This window comes from Dipodomys ordii, unplaced genomic scaffold, assembly GCF_000151885.1.
Source record: "Dipodomys ordii isolate 6190 unplaced genomic scaffold, Dord_2.0 Scaffold215, whole genome shotgun sequence".
In the NCBI taxonomy this organism is placed as follows: Eukaryota; Metazoa; Chordata; class Mammalia; order Rodentia; family Heteromyidae; genus Dipodomys; species Dipodomys ordii.
In genome coordinates this window covers 816,921-826,920 of record NW_012267431.1, presented here as the reverse complement: position 1 = coordinate 826,920, position 10,000 = coordinate 816,921, and the positions used below count along the sequence as shown (strand labels likewise).

General features: G+C 46.7%; 1 protein-coding gene across 3 annotated transcripts in view; it reads right to left on the bottom strand.

Moving 5' to 3' along the window:
* Positions 1-4,137, bottom strand: part of Rgn (regucalcin) — a 22,499-nt gene extending 18,362 nt beyond the window's left edge. Inside the window, exons 1-2 of one of the 3 annotated variants that reach the window (XM_013035538.1) lie at positions 3,862-4,137; positions 1,477-1,657 (exon numbers count right to left, since the gene is read on the bottom strand). In XM_013035538.1, the coding sequence (XP_012890992.1) occupies positions 1,477-1,639 (163 nt within the window). In that variant the 5' untranslated portion in view covers positions 1,640-1,657; positions 3,862-4,137. Of the gene's footprint in view, positions 1-1,476; positions 1,658-2,209; positions 2,408-3,861 lie in introns of those variants that run through there. The other 2 variants (XM_013035540.1, XM_013035539.1) reach the window with 2 other exon arrangements.
* Positions 4,138-10,000: the final 5,863 nt, after the last annotated feature.

Genomic DNA, 10,000 nt, shown 5'->3' with positions numbered 1-10,000 from the left:
GGGTCCGGTGGTGGGGCCTGAACTCAGGGCCTGGGCGCTGTCCCTCAGCTCTTCAGCTCAAGGCTAGCACTCTACCACTTGAGCCACAGCGCCACTTCCGGCTTTTTTTTTCTGGTTATGTGGTGCTGAGGCATCGAACCCAGGGCCTCATGCATGTGAGGCAAGTGCTCTACCACTGAGCCACCTTCCCAGCCCCAACTTCTGATTCTTTTGGTGGTTAATAAGAGGTAAGAGTCTCATAAACTTTTCTTGCCCAGGATGGCTTTGAACTGAGATCCTCAGATCTCAGCCTCCTGAGTAGCTAGGATTACAGATGTGAGCCACTGGCATCTACTTTTCTTTTTTTAATGAATATCTGGACATAACTCAAAGGTAATTTGCCTTTCCTGTGCCACCAGTCAGGTCTTCAGCTCTCAAAGCTGTAATCTGAGTGTGTTCAGGAAAGGTAGAAACAATAATGTTTCAGGGCTGGGAATGTGGCTTAGTAAAAGAGTGCTTGCCTAGCATGCATGAAGCCCTGGGTTCGATACTTCAGTACCACATAAACAGAAAAACCCAGAAGTGGTTCAAGTAGCCGCAAGAGAAGCTCAGGGACAGCTCCCAAGCCCTGAGTTCAAGCTCCAGGACTGGAAAAAACCAAAAACTATAATGCTTCAGTATCAAAACAAAAATGGGGACCAGGGGCCTGGGGCTCAATCCTCAGCACCACAAAAATAAAACAAGCAAAACAAACAAAACTAGGAAGACAATGAACAAAATATAGACAATCCATCATGTTCTCCTGGATTATAGTAAGGGTGGGGGAGCATGGATGAAGGACACAGGGAGCATATGAGTGTAAAAGGTTCACAGCAAGCAGAGTGCCAGTGGCTCACACCTGTAATCCTAGCTACTCAGGAGGCTGGGATCTAAGGATCACGGTTCAAAGCCAGTCTGGGCAGGAAACTCCATGAAACTCTTATCTCCGATAAACCACTAGAAAACTGGAAGTGGTGCTGTGGCTCAAATGGTAGAGAGCTCACCTTGAGCTGAAGAGCACAGCGACAGCGCTCAAGCCCAGAATTCAACCCCCATGACCAGCACCACCACCACCACCACCAACAACAACAACCAAAAAGTTCACAGCATTTTTAATGTGCTTTAACAAGAGGGTCCCAGGGGGAGGACCAATGTGGTGGAAAAAGATGGCTGATAACAAAGATATGAGCTCTGGTGGAGCTGGTGGCTCACACATGTGATTCAACTACTCAAGAAGCTAAGATATGAAAATCATGGTTCAAAATCAATCTGGACAAGAAAGTCCATGAGGCTCTTATCTCCAATTAAGCACCCAAAAAAGCTAGAAGTGGAGCTGTGGCTCAAGTGAGAGAGGGCTAGCCTTGAGCACAAAAGCTCAGGGACAGTGCCCAAGCTCAGAATTCAAGCCCCAGGATGGGCACACACAAAAAATAAATGTGACTCTGCCTTCATCCTTACCCACACTCATTTGCTGCACTTGCTTGGTAAGTGAATCCCACCGGCAAACCTTTCTTGCAGGGATGTCCACAAAAAGCAGAGAGTTGGATGCTTCATCCCATACTGGTGACTCTCCGCAACGACAATTCTCTCGCAAAACACACTCGATCTTAATGGAAGACATTGTCACAGGAGAGACCTACTGAAGGCAGCAGAAATCAAATTAAATGTAATGGCATAGAACAAATTCAGTAGACTAGTGGCTTAAGACTCTGCTAAAAATTCTAACAGATACAGTATCTTTTGTTTAATGGCATGGGTAGTTTGTACACATTGAAGGTTTATGGCAACCCTGTATCACGCCAATCTACACCATTTTCCCCCAACAACTTAGACAATCCTTAGCATTATTTAAGCAATAAAGTGGTTTTTTTTTCAAATTAATCTGTGTATATGTTTTTGAGGACCTAACCCTATTGCACAGTTAATAGATTACTGTAGAATATAAATTAAGTTATATATGCATTGGAAAGCAAAAACAATATGCCTTTTTCTTTTCTCTTTTTGTGTGTGCAGTTTGCTTTCTCGAGGCGGTTTACAACCAAACCCATGGTTTCTCTGAGGTCTGACTGCAATCAGAACTGGAAAGACCAGTCAGCTTTCCAAAGCCAAAGCAAGATGTACGTGACAGAAGACATGTAGGAGGAAGGAAGGGCTGATTGGAGATAACAAACCCCATCTTCAGTCATCTTACCAGTGAGGTTTTCTAAGCTATCTTCTGAAAGTAAGGGTCACTGTGACATCCACACCTTGGTGTTAGTGGCCTTCAGAGAACAAAATGTTCAGATAGTGCAAGGCTGCCCTTTATGCCAGCACCTTGGCCCCAAGGCGGGCAGGGAGGCGGGCAGCTCCCTTATTGGTGGCCCCTCTGGGTGTCTGCAGGTCACCTTCTCTTTCTGTCCCCTCCCTCATCTATTGATCCTTCTTGGAGGCCTGGGTGGGGCTTTGCTGACCTGAGGTTTTAGAAGTATGTTTACTAGCCAGGCATAGGTGGCTCATGCCTATAATCCTAGCTAGTGAGGAGTCTGAGATATGAGGATCATGGTTTGAAGCCAGTCCACGCAGCAAACTCAGTGAGACTCTTAAGATCTACAACAAACCACCAGAAAACTGGAAGGGGCACTGTGGCTCAAAGTGATAGAGTGCTAGCCTTGAGCACTTAAAAGCTCAGGCACAGAGACCAAGTACAGAGTTCAAGCCCCATGACTGACCAAAAAAAGAAAAGAAAAGAAAGAAATATGTTCACCAATGAAAATACACCAGGGCTGGGAGTGTAGCTCACTGGTAGAACACTTAGCTAACTATGTAGTAGGCCCTAGATTCTATCCTTAGTAACAGCCCCCAAACAACCAATATTTGTGTGTGTGTGTGTGTGTGTGTGTGTGTGTGTGTATGTATGTATGTATTTTTTGCTCAAGGCTAGCTATCTACCACTTGAGCCACAGGATTTTGATGGTTAATTGGAGATTAGTCTTAAGCATTTTCTTGACTTGGCTGGCTTCAAACATGATCCTCAGATCTCAGCTGCCTGAGTAGCTAGGATTATAGGCCTGATCCACCAGCCCCCAAATCCATTTTCAAACTACGAAGATGAAAGGGGTAGAGAAATGGACACTTTCCTTGTTATCTTTTTCTTCTGGTGCTGGAGAATGGAATCCAGGGCCTAGAAAGCCCTTCACTAAGCTCTACCCCCCAGCCTATCAGTGGGGGTAGTTGATGGACCCTTAGCTTAAGTCTAAATTCTAGAAGGACACCTGGCCAGATTGGCAAGGAGTCTTCAACTCTACAAGCAAGGAATATTCTATGCTGGGACTTTAGGCCATAGACGGTGACTAGTGAATTGGAAAAAGAAAAACAATTTGAAAAGAGAGAGAGATCAAAACATAAGATCAGATAAGAGTTCCGTGTGGGAAAGGCAGGCCTGGTGCTTCTTCCACTGGATAGTCTCACACAAAGGTGGGCCAATGACTAGAAGGGGTGGGGTAAAGTGGGGAGAAAATGAGCTGTGGTTTCCCCCCCTATAAACTACTTAAGAAAAAACACACACACATATTGGGAAAACATGTCTCCTACACTGATTATCACCACAGAATGTGGAATGTGGCATCTGGAATATCATTGGTTGTTAAAAATTGGCTCAGACTCCAAAGGCCTTCAAGCTATCAATCTTAGATAAGATCCAAGATCAGACAGGCGGCTTTTGCAATAAAGGACTTTTAACCCCCCAGTCTAGCTCTGTCGCAAACCTGGGGCCTCCAAATGTCCCATTTCTGACCCAGCACTAATCGGGAGGGGGACAAGCACCTTGAGGACAGAAATTAGGGGCCCATGTTACACCAGGGGTACCTGTGGCCGTGGGGGGGAGTGTCTTCGCACAATCTGGAAGCACTACTGCAGCTTCAGGTTACTGCTACAAAGATGGCGATGGCGTCTCACTTGAAGTTACAGGCTGAGCCCTCCTTGTTCCTGATGCAGGGCCGGGCTGCTGTAGGCCTTGTTGTCCCGGTAGCCACAGGGCAGTGGATTTCCTTCTGGCTGCCCCGGGTTGAGAGACTGGGCAGATCGGGTGTCAGCTGTTGCCAGGGCCTTTGCTTTCCACGGAGGGGGAGGGGCGGGGAGGCCGGTTTGGCCGTGACTCTCCCTTGGCTGCTGAATTCTCAGGCGGCTCGAAGGTCAGCTCCTGGGGAGGGGAAACCCCTCCTGGGACACAGCGGCTGGGGCCCTGATGACCAAAGGCCTGGGAATTGTGGGGATGGGTAATCTCACTTGCTCGCCCTTCCCCCTTCCTGCAGCCAACGCTGTACCTCTGGTTTCCCACAGCTTGGAAGAATCTTGCAAGAGCCATTGTGGGAAAGGGGAGAGAGGCGACCAGAGGGAGAGGGGGGTATTAGGGGGGTGCAAAAGGTTTGTGGGCCTCAGCTTTGGAGTTTGGACACATATCTAAAGTTTATCTCTTATGTAAACAAACAAATCGTTGTTAAAATGCCTAACTGATTGGAACTGGGTTCTGGTTAAACACAAACAGGTTAAAACAGAAAGAACAAAGCAGTTAAATAAAATCCTCCCTGTCCCTAGTCTCCAAGACCCTGGTGCCTGGTGCCAATGCTTGCTTTTTTTCTTTGTGCTGGTCCTGGGGCTTGAACTCAGGTCCTGAGCACTGTCCTTGAGCTTTTGTGTTCAACCATTTTGAGTTACAGGCTCACTTACAGATTTTTGGTAGTTTATTGGAGATAAGACTCTCACAGGGTTTTCTGTCCAGGCTGGCTCTGAACCTGGATCCTCAGATCTTAGCCTCCTAGGATTATGTGTTGAGGTATGACCCTCAACACAAAATGTTTCCTTCCTTCCTTCCTTGCTTGCTTGCTTGCTTGCTTCTCTTCCTTCCTTCCTTCTTTCTTTCTTTTTTAATTTTTTGAACATTATATTTTATTTGATTTAAAAATCTCATGGAATAATTGATTGGAAGCAGCATTCACTTTCACAGTCCCCACTGAGAGTGTAAATACATCGTATCCTTGCTAGGGCATTTTATCTCAGTAACCCATAAGATTAAAAGATTGTTTAATTTGATCAATTTATATTTTTTTCTTGATCTCCTGAATATTCATCACAGGACCTCATGAATAATAGGCTTAAAAATGGTAAGAGTAGCTGGGTTCTGGTGTCTCATGCTTGTAATCCTACCTACACAGGGGCTGAGATCTGAGGATTGCAGTTCAAAGCTACCCCGGGCAGGAAAGTCCATGAGATACTTATCTCCAACTAACTACCAGAAAATTGGAAGTGGCGCTGTGGCTCAAAGTGGTAGAGCACTAACACTGAACAAAAGAAAGCCCAGGAACAATGCCCAGGCCCTAAGCTCAAATCCTACAACTGACAAAAAATATAGTAAGGGGGCTGGGAAGGTGGCTCAATGGTAGAGCGCTTGCCTGCATGCTCAAGGCCCTGGGTTCGATTCCTCAGCACCACATAAGCAAAAAGAAAAAAGCCGGAAGTAGCGCTGTGGCTCAAGTGGTAGAGCACTAGCCTTGAGCTGAAGAGCTAAGGGACAGCGCCCAGGCCCAGAGTTCAGGCACCATGACCGGACCCCAAAAAAAAAATATAGTAAGGGAGGCTGGGAAGGTGGCTCAGTGGTAGAGTGCTGGCCTTGCATGCCTGAGGCCCTGGGTTTGATTCCCCAGTACCACATAAACAAAAAGAAAAAAAGCCGGAGGTGGCACTGTGGTTCAAGTGGTAGAGTGCTAGCCTTGAGCTGAAGAGCTGAGGGACAGCGCTCAGGCCCAGAGTTCAGGCCCCACGACTGGACCCCCCAAAAATATAGTAAGGGTAAACAGAGGCAAAGGTAGGGATTAACTATAGAGTAAGGGAAGCTTTCTGGGGCAATAAGAATATTATTCTGGGGTCTGAGAAGGTGGCTCAGTGGTAGAGTGCTTGCCTTGCATACATGAGGCCCTGGGTTTGATTCCTCAGCACCACATAAGCAGAAAAAGCCGGAGGTAGCCCTGTGGCTCAAGTGGTAGAGCACTAGGTTTGAGCTGAAGAGCTGAGGGGCAGTGTCCAGGCCCAAAGTTTAGGCCTCACGACCCAAAAAAAAACCCCAAAATAAAAAAAAACAAATATTATTCTGTTTCAGTTAGAGTCTTTATTTGCACAGGTATATATACTATCAAAAATCAACAACTGAGGGGCTGGGAATGTGGCTTAGTGGTAGAGTGCTTGCCTGGCATGCATGAAGCCCTGGGTTCGATTTTTCAGGGCCTCATAAACATAAAAAGGCAGAAGTGGTGCTATGGCTCAAGAGCAAAAGAAGGGCTAGGCGCCTAGCTACTCAGGAGGCTGAGATCTGAGGATCATGGTTCAAAGCCAGCTGGGGCAGGAAAGTCTGTGAAACTCTTATCTCCAATAAACCACCAGAAAACCGGAAGTGGTGTTGTAGTTCAAGTGGTAGAGCACTAGCTTGAGCTATAGAGCTGAGAGACAATGTTCAGGCCCAGAGTTCAAGCCCCACAACTGACCAAAAAAAAAAAAAAAGAGCAAAAGAAGCTCAAGAGCAAGAAGCTCAGGGAAGTGCCCAGGCCCTGAGTTCAAACTCCAGGAATGGCAAAACAAAACAAAAAAATCAACAACTGAGTTGGCCACTGGTGGCTCATGCCTTTAGTATTAGCTACTCAGAAGGCTGAGATCTGAGGATCTCAAAGTCATCCTCGGCAGAAAAATCCTGGAGACTGTCATCTTTCAGTTAACCAGGAAAAGCCAGAAACGGAGCTGTGGCTCAAGTAGTAGAGAACCAGCTTTGAGTGGAAAAAGCCAAGTAAGCTTGGGAGACCTTGACTTTACATCCCAGTACATCCCCCCCCCTCCCCCGGCTCCCTTGCACACAGACACAGACACAAATCATCTAATGAACTGGATGTGGTGGCTCATGCCTGTAATGCCAGCTACTCAGGGAGGCTGGGATAGGACAAAAAAAAATCCAGTATTACAGTTAAGATTTATGTACTTTATCCTACCATATTGAATTCAAAGTCTTTACTTTTTTTTTTTTTAATTGGTCATGGGCTTTGAACTCTGTGCTGGGCGCTGTCCCTCAGCTCTTCAGCTCAAGGCTAGCACTCTACCATTTGAGTCACAGCACCACTTCCGATTTTCTGGTGGTTAATTGGAGATAAGAGTCTCATGGACTTTCCTGCCTGGGCTGGCTTTGAACTGCCATCCTCAGAGCTCAGCCTCCTGAGTAGCTAGGATTACAGGCATGAGCCACTGGTGCTGGGTTTTTTCTCAGTCCTGGGGCTTGACCTCAGGGCCTGGGCACTCTCCTTGAGCTGCTTTTGCTCATGACTAGCACTCTACCATGTGTGCCACAGCACCACTTCTGGCCTTTTTTGTTTATGTGGTATTGAAGAATTGAACCCAGGCATGTTAGTCAAGCACTCTACAACTAAGCCATATTCCCAGCCCAGTTCAAAGTTTTTGTTGTGTTTTTTTCTGAGGCTTTCAGTTCAAAGCAAGTCCAGGCAGGAGAGTCCGTAAGACTCTTATGTCCAATTAACCACCAGAAAACTGGAAGTGGTGCTGTGGCTCAAAGTGGTAAATTGCAAGCCTTGAGTGAAGAAGCTCAGGGACAGTGCCCAGGCCACAGAGTTCAATCGCCATGACTGACCAAAAAAAAAAACAAAAAACAAAAGGAAACATAAGGTACTTTCTTGGGTGGGGCAAAAGGTGGGATTGCAATACCCATATGTTGGCGATTCCGCTATGCTTCTTAAGAAGTATCTGCCTGTCCCATGCTTTCCTATACCTCTTCAATGCTAAGGACTCACTAGCTTTCTCTTAAAGCCTCATCCTGAAGATCAATTTCTCTCAGTAGTCTCATAGGACTGTACCAAACAAATCATATTTTTATGAAATTCCTGTCCTATGTTGGTGAATAGGGCCATGGTACAACTAATGGACCAATAAAGAAACAGAACATCTCAGCTTACTTTTCTTGTTCCCTAATTCAACTCCATTTAGTCATTAGCCTATAGAAGTGTCTCTTGGTGTTGGGTGGCTTTGGCTCATACCTGTAATCCTAGCCACACAGGAGGCTGACATCTGTGAATCAAGATTTGAAGCCAGTCTGGGCAGGAAAGTGTGAGATACTTATCTCCAATTAACTAAAATTTGGAAGCAGAGATATTCCTCAAGTGCTAGAGTGCTAGCCTTGAGTGACAAAAGCAAAGGGACAGCACCCAGGCCCTGAGTTCAAGCCCCAGTACCAGCACACATACATATAAGTGTCTCTTTAATGTTCATCTGACTGTTGGCATTTATCTTTTTTTTTCTGGTCATGGGGCTTGAACTCTGGGCCTGAGCTCTGTCCCTCAGCTTTTCAGCTCAAGGCTAGTGCTCTATCACTTGAGCTACAGCGCCACTTCCGGTTTTCTGGTGGTTTATTGGAGATAAGAGTTTCTCAGACTTTCCTGCCTGGGCTGGCTTTGAACCCCAATCCTCAGATCTCAGCATCCTCAGGATTACAAGGGTGAGCCACTGGTGCCCGGCTGTTGGCATTTATCTTAATTCGTTCAGGCCTCTATCTTCATCTTTCTTCCACATTGCTGTCATCGTTCTGGAAATCCAATATTACCCTTTTGGAGCTGCTGACAAAATGGCATGCTAAATCCTTTCTTTTTTCTTTCAGTTGTGGGGCTCTTTTGCTCTTTTACTGAAGGCTAGTGCTTTACCACTTTGAGCCACAGCACCACTTCCAGTTTTCTGGTGGTTAATTGGAGATAGGAGTCTCAATAACTTTTCTGCCTGGGCTGGCTTTGAAATATGATCCTCAGATCTCAGCCTCCTGAGTAGCTAGGAGTATAGATGTGAGCCATCAGTGCCCAGCCCAAGGTATGTCTGGCTCACCTTCAACTTCAGAGTTGCATTAATATATGTGTGTCCCTGAGACCAACCTGCGACTTGGATGGGGGCAGATGCCATGTGCTCCCTCTCCTGGGTAGATACGGCCCTCTAATAAACCTTATGTTACTCCTGTGCTGCCTGTCTCTGTGTGGTCCTCTGGGAGGGTCCTAAAGGATCCTTTCATATGGTGCTGTGACCCAGATATGTTCCCCGGTGGATTTGCTTGCCCCTCCACTTCGGATGGGGGTCTGACCAGGTGCCCCGGGACCTAGCCTACAATCTTACAATACTGACACCCAGGGACTACCAAGGTAACTTTCTCCTGCCTGAGCACTCTACCTACTGCCCATCCAACACCAGCTAATTCCTTCCTGCTCCAGGGTAAGTGACTAGAAGACTGGAGATCCGGGCCTCCGTCATATTAAGGCCTCGTGGGCCTTGGTAGGCGGAGATCCGGTCCTCCACTATATTAAGGCCGCACAGGCCTTGGTAGGCTGCTGAGCCCCCATATTAAGGCCACGTGGGCTTTGGTAGGCTGCTGAGGCCCCGTATTAAAGCCACCTGGGCCTTAGTGGGCTACTGAGCCCCTATCAGAAGATGCTTGGCAGCAAGTTCTGGTTCCAGTGGTCACCTACTATGGGAAGGACACAACTAAATTTCTTTACAGTCAGATTTGGCCCCAAATTTATAACTCCACTTCTGCGAGTACTCAGGCAAGTAAAACTTTCTCTCTTCCTCTTCTCTCTGCCCCCTTCCTCCCTCTATAGATTCCTCTCTTCCTCATTCTCCCTCCCTCCCTCTCTTGCTCAGCTTCAGGTAACCTCTCTCTTCTTCCAACTAAAGGTACTGGGTGGGATAAATTTTACTCCCACATTCTTCAACAAAAGGCAAATATACCTACTAGCAAGCAAGCCCTGGAAAAATGTTATTCATGAAGCATTCCTGATTTTTTTTTTTGGTCAGTCATGGAGCTTGAACTCTGGGCCTGGGTGCTGCCCCTCAGCTCTTCAGCTCAAGGCGAGCGCTCTACCACTTGAGCTACAGCGCCACTTCCGGTTTTCTGGTGGTTTATTGGAGATAGGAGTCTCAC